Source organism: Dendrobates tinctorius, unplaced genomic scaffold (assembly GCF_039654945.1).
Source record: "Dendrobates tinctorius isolate UK_male_01 unplaced genomic scaffold, ASM3965494v1 ptg000081l, whole genome shotgun sequence".
Classification (NCBI taxonomy): Eukaryota; Metazoa; Chordata; class Amphibia; order Anura; family Dendrobatidae; genus Dendrobates; species Dendrobates tinctorius.
Window position 1 is genome coordinate 8102912 of NW_027361749.1, and position 18332 is coordinate 8121243.

Below are 18332 nucleotides of genomic sequence, written 5' to 3' on the forward strand. Positions count from 1 at the left end.
TTGATGTAAACCAGTGTTTCCCGAACTCCAGTCCTCGTGGTCCCCACGGATCATGTGTTCAGGATTTCTATTTACTATGGAAATCCTGAAAACATGACCCCTGGGGACCATGAGGACTGGAGTTTGTGAAACACTGATGTTGTATACTAACCACTCCTTTCTCGTTTCAGGGAACAGAATTGTGAATCGGTGGCGGTCTGTGAGGGATCGTTTCAAGAAGGAGTTCAATAAAGAGATGCGGGCCCCGAGTGGATCTGGAGGACGCAGGAGCAAGTACAAGTACGCACAAGCCCTGTCGTTCCTCCGGGAAACAATGCTCACCAGAAGGTAAATATTACACACCACATGTGAAAAAAATGTTAGATGTAACTTTTTTTTTTCAGCCAGGGCCATACCATGTCAGTATTTTAATTGTTTTTTTTTCTCTTTATTCCACAGCACGGTGAGCAGCACTCGGGAGCCTGCACGATTGGACCCTACTGAGGCGATCCCTGAGGAGACCGGCACCGAGGGACACTTCGACCGCCCCGGTACATCTGCACCTTCCCAGCCTTCCCACACATTCGACCCATCTGTCCCATCCACCAGCACAGGAGCATCGTGGCCGCCTACATTACATGAAGCTGCTGGTGAGGAGATCGCTTTCCCTTTACCCCACCCTTCTGCCCCTGCCACCTCTAGTACACCTGCGGGTACTGGGCGGCAGCGGCAGAGGGGTCAGGAAAAGAGTTATGCGCAAGAGTTCTTGCATCTGAATGCATCTTTCCAGAACTGTCTCAAAGTCTTGTCAGAGCAAATCTCCGCAGGCTTTCAGCAGATCAACTCCAGCATTCTGGAGGTGAAGACACTTCTGCAAACCATGCATTCAGAAGCAAGATCTTCGCCAAACCACACCTTTTTCAGGTCTGTTGTGGAGCGCATGGCAACACTATCTCCTACCCAGCAGATGCATGTAATGCATTCGTGCACGGTGCTCTACAGCAGGTTACCTCCCAACCTCCACCTCCCACCACTGTAGTTCCTCCACCTGCACCCCCTCCAGCCACTTTCCATCCTCCCCCTCCTATTACATCTGCACCCCCTCCAGCCACTTTCCATCCTCCCCCTCCTATTACATCTGCACCCCCTCCAGCCACTTTCCATCCTCCCCCTCCTATTACATACCAGCAACCTCACCAGTACCAGACATCTCCCCACTTCCAGCAACCTGCCCCGTACCAAACTCCTTCCCCGTACCAAACTCCTTCCCCGTACCAAACTCCTTCCCCGTACCAAACTCCTTCCCCATACAACTTTCCATCAACATCATCTGCTCCTACAGTCCCTGCCCAACCCTCCACTCCACCGCCCACCACCTCTTCTGCCTCCCACATGTCCACCCATTCTGTAGCTTTTTCCACACCTTCACCTCTAACTGTTCCTTCCCCACCACGATCCCAGTCCTCTCTCCACACACCCAGTGTCGAAGTGTCCCGCAGCCCCTCCAGCAGTATTTCCACCCCACAGTACACAGATTTGTAATTTTTTTTTTGTGTAATAAAAATGCCCATTGGGTTTAAAACCTTTATTAAAAAAGTTTTTTGCACTTTAAAAACATAAAAAAAAAAAAATTAAATAAAAGTTAAATTATCGTTTCACAATGGTTCTGTCATTTCTTTCTGCGGCGAACTATGTTTTAAAAAAAGGTTAAATACAGGGTATTTCAAAAGTAAAAAGGTATTCAAAACCAGGTATATAACTGTGGGTAAATTTTAGCTTTTTGCCACAGTTGTGTTCCTGGTTGTGTTTGAAGCAAAGTATTTCACCTAAAAAGTTGTGTTTATTGTTGGTGATTTCCTACCAATGTACACAACTTTTGTTAAAAGGTGAAATACTTTGCATAAAACACAACCAGGTACACACCTGTGGCCTAAAGGTAAAAATAGTAAGACCATGACAAGATAGCCAACTTTGGTTGGCAAAGGTATATACTGTTGGTCCAGAAGGTACACAAGTTTAGGGCACAAATCTTTCACACTCTGTCATCCCAGTGTACTCTGCCTTGAGGTGACATAAAGTATAGTGGAAAATTGTCCCTGAAACCGTCACAGAACTTCTAGTGGTAATATTTCCAATGACAACATCCATCTTCGCCAGTAACTTGCTCTTCTCTCCAACCTGCACTTTCTTCTCTACAACCTGTCAAAGAAGGGCTGTAGGAACATGCTATATCTAGTTTTCCAGTAGCCAATCCCGTTCGGAAGGCCACAAGGGTCAATTTTAAAAACCGGATCCGGCGTAATCCGTCGAAAAACGGATAGAAAAACGGATGAACCGGATGAGACGGATCCGGTTTTGTCTGTCAAGAACAAGACGGATCCAGCAGAAAACCGGATCCGGCACTTCAGGTTTTACAAAACATTTGCCGGATCCGGCATTCCGGCACGACGCCGGATCGCGCCTGACGCCGAAAACCTGATGTGTGAAAGTAGCCTTAAGGTGCAGCATGGAGGGAACTCAGCATGAGTAAAGAGTAGCACGTAGGGATTAAAATGAAAAGAGAGCTTAGCGTTAATATGGAGAAGGGGCAGCATGGGGAGCTTAGTGTGCAGAAAGGACAGCATTGCGTGGACTCAGTATGGAGAAGGAGCAGCATGGAAGTCTTAGTATGGAGAAACAACAGCATGGATTGCTCAGAATGGAGAAGGGGTAGCGTGGTTGGCTCAGAATGGAGAAAGAGCAGAATAGGGGGCTCAGTATGTGGAAGGGTCAGCATGTGGGGCTCATTATAGAAAAGTGGCAGCTTGGGTGGCTCTGGATGGAGAATGAGCAGCGTTGTGGCTCAGTATGGAGGAAGGGCGTCTTGGAGGATTCAGTATGGAGAAGGGATAGTGTAGAGGGCCCAGTATGGAGAAAGGGCAACATGGGGTTCTCAGTATGGAGCAGGGGAAGGAGTGAGATTTTTAGTATGGAAAAGGGGATGGTGTGAGGTTCTCAGTATGGAAAAGGGTTGGCGTTGGGTTCTCAGTAAGGAAAAGGAAGCAGCATGGTGTGGGCTCAGCATGGAAAAGGTGTGGCATAGGGTGCTCAGTATGGAGAATGGGGCAGCTTGGTGTTCTCAGTATGGAAAAGAGAAAGAATGGGACTTAGTATGGAGAAGGAGTAGTGTGGAGGTTCAGTATGGAGGAGGAGTAAAGTGTTGGACTCTATTGAGAGAGCAGTATGGGGGGCTCAGTATGGCGAGAGGGAAACTTGGATTCAGTATAGAGTGGGGGTAGCGTGATGAAGACAGTATGAAGAGGAGACAGCATAGATGGACAATATGAATAGGAACAACATGGGGTGTGGACAATGTGGAGATCATAGTTCATAAGTGAGCATAGCGCAGTGTGAATAATTCATAATGAAGATCAGTGGCAGTTTTAGATTTTATAGTTCATGTACTGATGATATATTATTGTAGATGTGGTATCTGGAATTTATTAGACATAGTACTTGATCATTAGTATGCTGGTCTGAAAATATAGCAGTCTGAATTAGCCCGTATTGCTCACTTTGCACCGAACTCTGCCAGACATTTGTGTCGGTGGCTTATCATTAAAGCAAGTTCCAAATTGGACATGCCAGATCATTCTCTTCCCCTATTTATTCTGTCTGAGCCACCTATACACATTCGACTGTCTGCCGAACTTATTGATATTGGTGGTGAAGCGATGGCCGAGAGACCACCACAATACAGGGAGACTACAGTACGCAAGATGCGGTGCAAACAACAAAGGGTTAACTTATTTACAGGCAAGGAATGCAGTGTTAGGAAAGTGTAAACAGGGGTATGCAATGACATAAAACAATTTACAAAAGTGATATTCTCTAGCTGGGCTGTCAAATGGCACGGTGCACCAACTATTACAGATCAGTGTATTTTTCCAAAAGGCAAAAGAATACAGTAAAGTACAGTATGCTGCTACTCTAATAACTATAGCCTAACTGGCCTCTGCTACACCAGCCACACGGCTACAGTGCTCTATCTATAGCAGCCTATCCTAATCCCTAACATGTGCGCACATGGGGTTAACACTCACAGTATTATTGGTGTCTCAGTTCCTTCCCGGGGGGCCCCTGCAGTTCTCTGCAAGATGATGCGACATCCAGGAGCTCTGTGCAATGTAGTCTTGTCCTTGTGTGAAGATCCCGAGCCTATTCCTAGAAACGGTGGATTCCCTCCTCTGGATTCCTTCCTTGTATATCTTTGTGGCTCCTCACAGCAAGACAGGAAAGCCACCTTCGTTATCCCCAGAAGGGTCTACACAATCCCACAAGTTCAGTCAGTTTCAAGCTGCACGTTTTCTCCTCACAATTCCCAGCATGTCAGCCTCCTGCAGACTCCCAGCTCAGAACACACACCAGAAAAACAGCCCCTCCCCGCTCCATTGCTGGCAGAACAAACCAAAACAGTCTTATTGCAGGGGAGAGCCGAATGTCCCATTGCTCTAGCCAAGGGGGTGCTGTCTCTTAAAGTGGCAGTTTGTCTCTACTGTCCATAGAAAGCCACCCCCTTACAGTGGATTCAGATAATTTTATTCTAATGTGTATTGGAGCACTTAACAATTATCTAAAGTGTATGGGTATTTTCAAGGTACATGCACACGATATATTTTAGTTCTTTACAAATCCCATTTAAAAGATGCTTCAGGCATGCAGGCATATTTTGTGCTAAAGCTGCTTTTTTGGGTTCTTTTCAGTCGTCTTCTCCAACATCTTTTGGCCATCTTTTTTAATTAAATCATATTAAATAATCTAGCGAGCACTTCGTTTAACAGCTTCGCATCTTTGGAAACCTGGAACAGTTAAGAGAAGCTCAAAACTCTTCATAGCAATGCCTACGCCAGCCACCGGCCAATTAGAAGCCAGCAGCTGACATCTGCATGCTGGCCTGATGCATGACAATGATATCATATGCTGCCACGCCGGTACGCCTATGTCAGCAGCTGGCCTCTCATTGGCCGGTGGCTGGCATAGGTATTGCTGTGCACAGTCTTTACTTGGCAATACATTTGAATTGAACATGCGTCTAAGGACGCACATTCAGCTAAAATAAAACGCTGCCGTCAATGTCCCTCTGGGCCGTCAGGGATTGCCAAAGGGTCTGCAGTGCCTGCAGGCCACATAAAGCAGCATGAGGGACCGCATGTGGCCCGTGGGCTGAGTGTTTAAGACCACTGATATACACAATGGTTATACATATACAATGGTCAGATATGCAAATACAATAGTAGTAGGACAAAGTATGCAGAACGTAAGAGTCAGCTACTAATCAAATGAAAGCCATGGCTTGCAGGGAAGGGGCTGCCACATGGGGGGCTGGTGGTCAGCTCTGTTCCTTGAATTCTCACCACACGATGTGTCGTCGTGATCTCCTCAGAGAAAAAAACAATAGGCCATGCTTTACACATTTAACCCCTTTGTGTCACTCAACTCCTGCCCTCTGGGCTGAACCTAAATCCCCTTCCCTTGCCTCTGGTAGCTAAAAACTCCAAAACTTAAGATGGGACATAACTTCGTTGGATCTAGCCTGGCCCCTGCTTAATGTTGAGACCAAACACAGCTTTGCTACTTGGCTCCTACTAGCCACTCCACATATCTCCCTACCCTCTGGTGCTAGAGCGAATCGAGACCCAGGAAGGCGTTCGGCCCGTTCCATAGATCTTGAAAATGTAACCGTGTGTGACTAGAACGTACAATAAGTCCATATTCTTCTTATAAAATCCTCCTTATGAAATCCTAGCTGTCCGAACAAACCAGATACACTGCATGGACTTCATATGGCAGGCAAGAATTTTGTCCCGTCACGCACAGTCTTTTGATGCTTGACCACCTGCTGAGTTGCACAAAGGAAGGAGGTTTTATAATCACATGCCAAATAGGATACAAATGATTGACATTAAATTAAATCTCCAATATTCTTCACAGCCACGCTACACATTTTTTAAAAAAAAGTTAAAAAAATTTATTAAAACAATAAGAAATTATCTGACAATATAGTGCATTCCCTTTAAGATCTATTGAGACTTGAGCTTACATATTTTTCATTTGTACATAAAGTCTTCTGTTTCATTATAGGTGCCCAGTATATGAAGATATATGGTTTACAGGTGAAAGATGCGAGATTTTCAACAATGGAAACTTTTGTGTGTTGCCATCCTTCATTACAATTCTAGTTATGGTTTTAGTATTTGTGAACCCTTTTATTTAATAGAATGCAATTAAAAAAATAGAAATAAATTGTTTTATCCTTTGTTTCTAGCTTTATACTATTGCTGCTGTTTACCTATTTACTGCCTAATTATTGCATATGCAGGCACACAAACAGTATATACATATATGTGAAAAAACTGGAGGAAGAGGAGTTTTAGGAATGCGTATAAAATGGTTTCATTAGAGGTCCAAAAACAACAGTTAAAGTCAAGTTGTAATAAATAAAGTACAAAAGATGAACCAGTGAAATTTGCAGCTATTGATCATTCAGAAATGCCCCAAAATAACCCATATGTAGGGTCAGGTGCAGCTGTTCACCACTTTAATCACAAAGTTTAACAGTACTGTACAGAGGCAGAGTGGAGCTCAGAGTATAAACATTAATGGGAACAAGCCACTTATCAAAAGACCAAAGGAAGGCCAAAGCTGGGATGCAAGCAAGAGCTAAAAAGACCCCGAATCATGTTTCGAATGTGGCGTATACAGCTTTTTCAAGGGGATACATACAATAGTACAGGAAGAACCTTATGAACCCTATGACCCTGGTCACGTGCGAGTCAAATGTTTACCTGGGGGCCAATAGTAGCACTTTTGTCAGCGCATGCATGCCGCACCTGCCGTGCCCGGCAGAGATACCACAGGCGTCAAGCCCAAGGTGCGCATGCGCAGAAGCGTGTGTTAAACAAAGCTCCCGAGCATGCGCACCATGCATGGAGACACCGGGAACTACAGCCTGAACATGGCCTTATGACTATCCTCCCGCATCTATACCTCCTATGTATGAACCACAGTCTCCTGATGAACCATCAAAGGAGAAACGCGTCGAGGCAGAGGCATAGATGCATTGAGCATCGTAATGCATCAGATTGATAAGTGACATCTACCCTTTTCTATCACGTGGTATCCAACATCCCTTCCCACTTAAAGTCTAATTGCCTATTGTCTAGTCTAGGCTCCCTGTAGACACATCAGCGCAGGGCCTGTAGGGTAAGTGAGGGTCAACCACCATGGAGTGGGGGTGCCAAATATTGTATCTAGGTTGCTAACCTCCGCTGACAGGCAGGGATGGTTTAGTGGACATGTAGGGCATCGTAGGCCGTGTGTGGTGGTACCTGGGACGTCTCCAATAGAGCTTATCCATCCCACCTGTCCCGCTATGCCCCCTAACCATTTCACCTCTAACTCGGTATGTGCAAGGGGAGACAAGGATAGTGGTGCTCTGATGGAGCACTTGTGACTGTACTTTACTTGACTTATCAAAACAGTCATTTATGAAATATAGATTGATTTTATCTGTGTGTGTATCACTATTTGTGCACTACATTTTCTTTTGGTGTGATTTTAGAGTTTTCAATTAAACGTATATTTTAAGGGTTATATGTTTGCACTCACAGTCCCTTATTATTATTATTATTATTATTATTTATACCTTCTCAATAGATATACAAATATATGCAGCCATCAACAATACAGGGTGGGTCAAAAGTAGGTAGACAGTTTAACCCCTTTACCCCCAAGGTTGTTTGCATGTTAATTTTTGCCTATTTTTACAATTCTGACCAGTCTCAATTTCTGAGGTAATAACTCTGGAATGTTTCAACGGCTTCCACTGATTCTTAGTCTGTTTTTTTCATGACTACTTTCATTGTACTTCACGATAGTGGGAAAATTTATTTGATATGACTTGCATTTATTTTTGAAAAGAAAGGAAATTTGGTAAAAATTTGGAAAATTTAGCAATTTTCAAACTTTAAATTCTTATTCCCTTAAATCAGAGAGATATGTCATTCAAAAAATTAATAAATAACATTTCTCACATGTCTTCTTTAAGTCAGCACAATTTTTAATAGTAATGGAACACTTAGCCAATGCAATAAGGAAAAATAGTAGTATCCATGGAGTCACAATAGGGTGCAGAACATATAAAACAGCACTGTATGAGGATGACCTTCTCCTCTTTGTCTCCCAGCCTAGGGTATCTTTCCCTAACATAATGAAAGAATTTGACAGATTTGGATTTCTGAGTAATTTTAAAGTAAATTATTCAAAATCAGAGGCACTAAATATTTCACTGCCGCAGGGAGAGGTTGAATTTGCTACGAATAGTTTCCCCTTTAAATGGAAATTAGAGGCCATAAAATATTTGGGGGATTCCATCACTTCTGACCTGTCAAAATTGTTTGCCCTTAATTATCGATCGCTATTGGATCATACATATAAGGATCTATTGAATTACAGTAAATTGAGAATGTCATGGTTCGGGAAAATGAACGCAGTAAAAATGGATATATTGCCACGATTTCTGTATATTTTTCAAACCGTTCCCATCTCTCTCCCATGTAGCTTTTTTGGGGCATTACATACAGCATTAACTAGATTTGTTTGGGGCACACTCAGACCTAGGATAGGTATGCAGACTTTGAGCCGCCCTAAAATACCTGGGGGAGCTGGATTCCGAGATTTTAAAAATTATTTCCAGGCTTCAGCTTTGGTTGTCTTGTCTATTGGCATTTCCGATATTCGACAAAGCAGTGGGTTAGTATCGAACAGGAAGGGGTGGGGGTGCTGCTAAAACATCTTCCTTGGCTTAATACTACTGATGTCCTGGCGATGGAGGGTTTGATGGAGATGACCAGGGGTACAATTAAAGTTTGGAATGCAATCAGGAAAAAACACTGTTCCCCCACTGTTCCCTGCTGGATATATGCGTGGATCTTTCCTAGGCTGGAGGGCGGTGGAGGATACCCGTCTTGCACAGGTGTTGGAGGACGGTAAATTACCGGCTTTTACTACATTGCAGAATAGATCACCATCCGGGAGATTGTTGTGGATGAAATACCTATAGTTGCAGTCATTTTTGCCTTCTCAGGGGTCGGCGCCTCTATCACAGTATGTACGTTCTCCTTTTGAGAGGTTTTTTTGCAGGAATCTCCCCCCGATCATAAGGTATCCATGCTATACAGTTACTTAGCTGGGGAAGATTCCTCAGAGAAGTTGAATTATCAACATTTATGGAAAAGAGAGTTGGAGTCAACTATATCCTCCAAGGACTGGGAAAAGAGTTTCTTATACACACAAAATGGTAACTGCATGCCATGCGCAGGAGAAAAAATTTAAAATTTTGGTGAGATGGTATCAATATTCAGTGAAATTACATAGCATGTTCCCAGCAGTCTCCGACATCTGTTGGCGCTGTGGTGAGGAAACATATGGTGGGAATGTAACAAGATTAAACCTCTATGGGAGAAAGTGCTTTCAAACTATAGCTTGATCACTGGACACAGAGTGGAGAATTGTCCAGAAATAGCCTTGCTCTCTATTCTACCTTCTTCAATTAAATTTCAGAAAAAAGGTATCCTGCGTTTCTGCCTGAGTGCGGCTCGCACGATAATTCCACGATGCTGGAAATCAACCCAAATTTTTCAAATCTCAGAATGGTACCATGAAATGATTAATATACAGTTGTGGTCAAAAGTATTGACACCCCTGCAATTCTGTCAGATAATACTCAGTTTCTTCCTGAAAATGATTGCAAACACATTCTTTGGTATTATTATCTTCATTTAATTTGTCTTAAATGAAAAAACACAAAAGAGAATGAAGCAAAAAGCAAAACATTGATAATTTCACACAAAACTCCAAAAATGGGCCAGACAAAAGTATTGGCACCCTCAGCCTAATACTTGGTTGCACATCCTTTAGCCAAAATAACTGCGACCAACCACTTCCGGTAACCATCAATGAGTTTCTTACAATGCTCTGCTGGAATTTTAGACCATTCTTCTTTGGCAAACTGCTCCAGGTCCCTGATATTTGAAGGGTGCCTTCTCCAAACTGCCATTTTTAGATCTCTCCACAGGTGTTTTATGGGATTCAGGTCTGGACTCATTGCTGGCCACCTTAGAAGTCTCCAGTGCTTTCTCTCAAACCATTTTCTAGTGCTTTTTGAAGTGTGTTTTGGGTCATTGTCCTGCTGGAAGACCCATGACCTCTGAGGGAGACCCAGCTTTCTCACACTGGGCCCTACATTATGCTGCAAAATTTGTTGGTAGTCTTCTGACTTCATAATGCCATGCACACGGTCAAGCAGTCCAGTGCCAGAGTCAGCAAAGCAACCTCAAAACATCAGGGAACCTCCACCATGTTTGACTGTAGGGACCGTGTTTTTTTCTTTGAATGCCTCTTTTTTTCTCCTGTAAACTCTATGTGGATGCCTTTGCCCAAAAAGCTCTACTTTTGTCTCATCTGACCAGAGAACATTCTTCCAAAACGTTTTAGGCTTTTTCAGGTAAGTTTTGGCAAACTCCAGCCTGGCTTTTTTATGTCTCGGGGTAAGAAGTGGGGTCTTCCTGGGTCTCCTACCATACAGTCCCTTTTCATTCAGACGCCGACGGATAGTACGGGTTGACACTGTTGTACCCTCGGACTGAAGGGCAGCTTGAACTTGTTTGGATGTTAGTCGAGGTTCTTTGTCCAACATCCGCACAATCTTGCGTTGAAATCTCTTGTCAATTTTTCTTTTCCGTCCACATCTAGGGAGGTTAGCCACAGTGCCATGGGCTTTAAACTTCTTGATGACACTGCGCACAGTAGACACAGGAACATTCTGGTCTTTGGAGATGGACTTGTAGCCTTGAGATTGCTCATGCTTCCTCACAATTTGGTTTCTCAAGTCCTCAGACAGTTCTTTGGTCTTCTTTCTTTTCTCCATGCTCAATGTGGTACACACAAGGACACAAGACAGAGGTTGAGTCAACTTTAATCCATGTCAACTGGCTGCAAGTGTGATTTAGTTATTCCCAACACCTGTTAGGTGCCACAGGTAAGTTACAGGTGCTGTTAATTACACAAATTAGAGAAGCATCACATGATTTTTCAAACAATGCCAATACTTTTGTCCACCCTCTTTTTTATGCTTGGTGTGGAATTATATCCAATTTGGTTTTAGGACAATTCTTTTTGTGTTTTTTCATTTAAGACAAATTAAATGAAGATAATAATACCAAAGAATTTGTGTTTGCAATCATTTTCAGAAAGAAACTGAGTATTATCTGACAGAATTGCAGGGGTGTCAATACTTTTGGCCACAACTGTATGTAGAATGAAGGAGCTCTCTGCTGAGTATAATAACCATGCTGATAAGTTCAGAGGTACTGTATATGGAGTGTGTGGATCCTGTTTCAGGATTCGCCAGAGTTTCATAGGCTGTTTGAGTAATGGGCCAATGGCCTGATGGGGTGGATCCGGATTGGTGCTGGAGAGTGATTGGAGAGCCGTCTTGTACATAGATTCCCTTTCCCCATGCCTTCCCATCCCTTTCCTTTCTTATTTCTTTCTTTCTCCCTCCCCTCTTCATTCTTCTTTCTCCTTTTTCTGTACGTTTGTTCTCCCTTTTCTTTGAATTTCTCTCTCATATCTTAATTCTCTTATTTCAGTAACATAGATCCTTTAAGGGTCTTTAATAGTGGTGCTTATAATGTGCACTCCGACATCAGTTGAATAGGTGTTGTAGCTTTAAAGAGTCAGTTTGAGATTGTTAGAAAATGCGGACTGATTTGTCCAACATGTTCATACACCATGTTCTGATTCTAGTTTATTTATGTTTGTATGTTGGTCTATTATTGTCTTTTCTAAAAATAATAAAAAAAGAGATTGAAATAAATCAGCACAATTTTTGAAGCAATTTTTTTTGTTAGGAAGTTATAACGGTTAAAAGTTGACCAGCAATTTCTCATTTTTCCAACAAAATTTACAAAACGATTTTTTTTGGGACCACATTACATTTGAACTGACTTTAAGGGGCCTATTTGACAGAAAATGCCCAAATGTGATGCAATTCTAAAAACTGCACCCCTAAAGATGCTCATAGCCACATTCAAGAAGTTTATTCAGGTGCTTCACAGGAATTTTTGAAATGTAGGAAAAAAATGAACATTTAACTTTTTTTCACAAAAAGTTACTTTGGTCCCCAATTTTTTATTTTTGCAATGGTAACAGGAAAAAAGGACCCTGAAATTTGTTGTGCACTTTCTCCTGGGCGTGTAACACCGCTGCGTGAGAAAATTCTCACACGGCGGTAGTGCCGTAAGTGAGAGCATGGACTCCAGTGAACTCTCAATGATAATCTCTCCCGCAGTGTATCTCCTGTCAGTGTATCACTGGAGGCCGGGTAGAGCAGTCACATCTCCTGATATGAATGTTCTACACGTGAGATCGTAGTGGGACACTCAGTAAATGGACTACGTTGGACAGGGAGTATGTATATTGGTTTATTATTTTATTTTTGTTGCAGGAGATCGATGGAGTCCGGGATTAGGAGATGCAGCAAGAATGGTAAATTAAGATTCAATAAAGGAGTCTGTGTGATTATTTCAATTAAAGGACTTTATTCTGGCTGTGTCTTTATTTACCATAAAACTATAGGATTAGTAATGGATAGGTGTCTTATTGACGCTTCTCCATTACTAATCCGTGGGCTTGATGTCACTGGACAATACAAAGGTGACATCAACCCCACAAATATTACCCCACTTGCCACAGCTACAGGGCAAGTGGAAAGGGCTAGGCTAAGTACCAGAATTGGCGCATCTATAAGATGCACCATTTCTGGGGCGGCTGAGAGCTGATGTTTTTAGCCTGTGGGGTGCCAATATACATGGCCCCTTCCCAGGCTATTAATATCAGCCTGCAGCTGCCTGCCTAGCCTTTGCTGGTTCGATTTTATAGGGGGACCCCATGTCAATTTTTTTTCTGGGGTTCCCCTGTAAAATAGCCAGTAAAGGCTAAGCAAACATCTGTGAGCTGATATTAATAGCCTGGGAAACTTTATGGCTATTGGCTCCTTGCCAGAATATTAACATCAGCCCTCAGCCATCGGCTTTCCCTCTGCTGGTTATGAAAATTACATGGGAGCCCACGCAATTTTTACATTTTTTTTTGCAAAATAAAGATATTGTGTTTCACACAAATTTCGTGTGTGTCTCTTATTTAACTCTTTATGTACCATTTTATTAATGAGGGTATCTGGCTGACATATATATATATATTATACTGCTCAAAAAATAAAGGGAACACTTAAACAACACAATGTACTAGGATGTGTTCCCTTTACACTATTATCCCTTTATCCCTTTACACTATTAATGTTTTAACTTTTAACTCAGGAAGAGTTCATAAATCAATATTTTGTGAAATAACCATGATTTTTAATCACAGCTTTCATGCATCTTGGCATGCTTTCCACCAGTCTTTCACACTACTTTTGGGTGACCTTATGCCACTCCTGGTACAAAAATTTAAGCAGTTCTTCTTTGTTTGATGGCTTGTGACTATCCAGCAAGAAGGTTTGCTGTGTCTGTCAGCGTAGTGTCCAGAAGCTGGAGGCGCTACCAGGAGACAGGTCAGTACACCAGGAGATGTGGAGGGGACCGTAGGAGGGCAACAACCTAGCAGCAGCACCGCTACCTCTGCCTTTGTGCAAGGAGGGCCAGGAGGAGCACTGCCAGAGCCCTGTAAAATGACCTCCAGCAGGCCATAAATGTGCATGTGTCTGCACAAACGGTTAGAATCCGACTCAATGAGGAAGGTCTGTTTGCCCGACTTCCACAGATGGGGGTTGTGCTCACAGCCCAACACCATGCGGCCCTCCAAATAAATGACACCCCACACCATTACTGACTCACTGCCAAACCGGTCATGCTGATGGAAGTTGCAGGCAGCAGATCGGTCTCCACGGCGTCTCCAGACTCTGTCACGTCTGTCACATGTGCTCAGTGTGCACCTGCTTTCATCTGTGAAGAGCACAGGGCGCCAGTGGCGAATTTGCCAATCCTGGTGTTCTGTGGCAAATGCCAAGCACCCTGCACGGTGTTGGGCTGTGAGCACAACCCCCATCTGTGGACGCCCATCTGTGATTTCACAGAAGTTTGATTTACTTGGAGTTATATTCTGTTGTTTATGTGTTCACTTTATGTTTTTTGAGCATTGTATGTATATATATATATATATATATATATATATATATTCCCAGCCACATTCCTACCATACTGCTTGTGTCCTTGCTCAATACAGTTGCATTAGGCCGTTTAAATCTAGGCATGTGACAGCATGTATGCAAATCACAAACTTGCAGTCACACAACCGCCGAATAACCACAACACTGCGAGCAATGTGAGGTTTCACAAGTGTGCAGTCACATACAGTTGTGGCCAAAAGTATTGACACCCCTGCAATTTTGTCAGATAATACACAGTTTCTTCCTGAAAATGATTGCAAACACAAATTCTTTGGTATTATTATCTTCATTTAATTTGTCTTAAATGAATAAACACAAAAGAGAATGAAGCAGAAAGCAAAACATTGATCATTTCACACAAAACTCCAAAAATGGGCCAGACAAAAGTATTGGCACCCTCAGCCTAATACTTGGTTGCACAACCTTTAGCCAAAATAACTGCGACCAACCGCTTCCGGTAACCATCAATGAGTTTCTTACAATGCTCTGCTGGAATTTTAGACCATTCTTCTTTGGCAAACTGCTCCAGGTCCCTGATATTAGAAGGGTGATTTCTCCAAACTGCCATTTTTAGATCTCTCCACAGGTGTTCTATGGGATTCAGGTCTGGACTCATTGCTGGCCACCTTAGAAGTCTCCAGTGCTTTCTCTCAAACCATTTTCTAGTGCTTTTTGAAGTGTGTTTTGGGTCATTGTCCTGCTGGAAGACCCATGACCTCTGAGGGAGACCCAGCTTTCTCACACTGGGCCCTACATTATGCTGCAAATTTTTTGGTAGTCTTCTGACTTCATAATGCCATGCACACGATCAAGCAGTCCAGTGCCAGAGGCAGCAAAGCAACCCCAAAACATCAGGGAACCTCCGCCATGTTTGACTGTAGGGACAGTGTTCTTTTCTTTGAATGCCTCTTTTTTTCTCCTGTAGAATGTTCTTATAGCGGACAAAACTGCTGAAAGGTTCACTTTAAGATCCGACAACCCTTTTAAGGATGGGCTGCTACTCATGGGCCACTGCTGTGTGCTTGCCCCCCAGGCTAAAATTTGCCAGCCAGCCCCTGGGCCTCATCAACACACAGAAAAATTTCTTCTGTTACTAGTGTGATACTGAATTGGAGATCACAGTTTGAAATTGTTTGCAGCATATCTTATTCATCATACAGGTCTCATCCTGACTCAAGCAATTCTTTCTTCTGTTACTAAAGTCATACAGTAGGTGAGATCTCAGTTTGAAATTGTTTGGAGCATCTAGTCTATGTCATACAGTCTTCATCCACACAAAATAATAAAATATTCTGTTGTTAATGTGTTAGAGTAGAGGAGATGTCATTTTGAAATTATTTGGAGCATATCTTCTTTGTCATATAGGCCTCATCTTCGCTCAAACAATTCTTTCTTCTGTTATACAGTATATAGTTATAGTCTATGTTATACAGGCCTCATCTATAGATGAAAAAATATCTGTTACTAATGTGACACAGTAGGGGAGATCTCAGTTTGAAGCTGTTTGGAGCATCTAGTTTATGATATACAGGCCTCATCCACACACACACAAAACAATTTTCTGTTACTAATGTGATACAGTAGTGAAGATCTCAGTTTTAAATTGTATGGAGCATCTAGTCTGTTATACAGGCCTCATGCACACAAAAAACTCTTCTGTTACTAAGAAGATACTGTAGGGGAGATCTCAGTTTGAAATTTTTTGGAGAATCTAGTTAATGTTATACAGGCCTCATTCACACAAAAAAATCTGTTAGTAATGTGATACAGTACTGGAGATCTCAGTTTGAAATTGTTTGGAGCATCTTGTTTATGTTATACAGGCCTCATCCAAACACACAAAAAAAATTTCTGTTACTAACATGATACTGTAGGGGAGAACTCAGTTTGAAATTGTTTGGAGCATATGTTCTTTGTCATACAGGCCTCATTCACACTCAAATAATTCTTACTTCTGCCACTAAAGTCATACAGTAGGGGAGATCTCAGTTTGAGATTGTTTGGAGCATCGTTTTTACATAGTAACATAGTAACATAGTTAGCAAGGCTGAAAAAAGACATTTGTCCAACCAGTTCAGCCTATATTCCGTCAGAATAAATCTCCAGATCTACGTCCTTCTAAAGAACCTAATAACTGTGATACAGTATTGTTACACTCCAGGAAGACATCCAGGCCTCTCTTGAACCCCTCAACTTAGTTCGCCATCACCACCTCTTCAGGCAAGGAATTCCAGATTCTCACTGCCCTAACAGTAAAGAAACCTCTTCTATGTTGGTGTAAAAACTTTCTCTCCTCCAGACGCAGAGAATACCCCCTTGTGACCGACACCTTCCTTGGTATAAACAGATCCTCAGAGAGATATTTGCATTGTCCTCTTATATACTTATACATGGTTATTAGATCACCCCTCAGTCATCTTTTTTTTAGACTAAATAATCCAAACTTTGCTAATTTCTCTGGGTATTGTAGTTCCCCCATCCCCTTTATTAATTTTGTTGCCCTCCTTTGTACTCGCTCTAGTTCCGTTATATCCTTCCTGAGCACCAGTGCCCAAAACTGTACCCAGTACTCCATGTGTGGTATAGCCAGGGATTTGTACAGAGGCAATTTAATGCTCTCATCATGTGTATCCAGATCTCTTTTAATGCACCTCATGATCCTGTTTGCCTTGGCAGTCGCTACCTGGCACTGGCTGCTCCAGGTAAGTTTATAATTAACTTGGATTCCAAAGTCCTTCTCCATGTCAGAGTTACCCAGTGGTTTCCCATTCAGTGTCTAATGGTTATATTGATTCCTTCTTCCCATGTGTATAACCTTACATTTATCATTGTTAAACCGCATCTGCCACCTTTTGGCCCATGTTTCCAACTTATACAGATCCATCTGTAACAGAATACTATCATCTCTTGTATTGACTATAAACCTTCTACTAGATTGTTAATAAATATGTTGAAGAGAATAGGTCCCAACACCGACCCCTGCGGTACCCCACTGGTCACAGCGACCCAGTTAGAAAGCAGAGGGTGGTTATAAATGGTATATTCTCTATCACAAAGCCAGTTTCTTACCCATTTACACACATTTTCCCCCAGACCCAGCATTCTCATTTTGTGTACCAACCTCTTGTGTGGCACAGTATCAAACGCTTTGAAAAAATCAAGATATATCACGTCCAATGACTCACTTTAGTCCAGTCTATAGCTTACCCGTTCATAAAAACTGATTAGATTGGTTTGACAGGAGCTATTCCTCATAAACCCATGCTGATATAAAGTTAAACAGTTATTCTCATTGAGATAATCCAGAATAACATCCCTCAGAAACCCCTCAAATATTTTACCAACAATAGAGGTTAGACTTACTGGCCTATAGTTTCCAGGTTCACTTTTAGAACCTTTTTTGAATATTGGTACCACGCTTGCTTTGCGCCAGTCCTATGGAACAGTCCCCATTGCTATAGAGTCCCTAAATATAAAAAATAATGGCTTGTCTATTACATTACTTAGTTCTCTTAGTACTCGTGGGTGTATGCCATCTGGACCCAGAGATTTATCTATTTTAATCTTATTTAGCCGGTTTCGCACCTCTTCTTGGGTTAGATTGGTTACCCTTAATATAGGGTTTTCTTTGTCTCTCGGCAATTCACCTAGCATTTCATTTTCCAACGTGAATACCGTGGAGAAGAAGGTGTTTAATAAATTATCTTTTTCCTTGCCATTTACAACCATTCTTTCCTCACAATTTTTTAAGGGGCCTACACTTTCACTTATGATTCTTTTACTATTGATATAGTTGAAGAACAGCTTGGGATTAGTTTTACTCTCCATAGCAATGTTCTTCTCTGTTTCCTTTTTGGCAGCTTTAATTAGTTTTTCAGATAAAGTATTTTTCTCCCTATAGTTTTTTAGAGCTTCAACAGTGCCATCCTGCTTTAGGAGTTTAAATGCTTACTTTTTACTGTTAATTGCCCTTCTTATTTCTTTGTTCAGCCACATCGAGTTTTTCCTATTTCTTGTCCTTTTATTCCCGCAAGGTATAAACCGCTTACAGTGCCTATTTAGGATGTTCTTAAACATTTCCCTT

At 42.2% G+C, this 18332-nt stretch overlaps 1 protein-coding gene across 2 annotated transcripts in view; it reads left to right on the forward strand.

Annotated features, from left to right (window-relative positions):
- LOC141096868 (meprin A subunit beta-like) overlaps nucleotides 1-6261 on the forward strand; it is a 177791-nt gene extending 171530 nt beyond the window's left edge. For both annotated transcript variants that reach the window (XM_073583727.1, XM_073583728.1), the window contains one exon: nucleotides 6100-6261. In XM_073583727.1, the coding sequence (XP_073439828.1) occupies nucleotides 6100-6232 (133 nt within the window). In that variant the 3' untranslated portion in view covers nucleotides 6233-6261. The remainder of the gene's footprint in view (nucleotides 1-6099) is intronic.
- Nucleotides 6262-18332: the final 12071 nt, after the last annotated feature.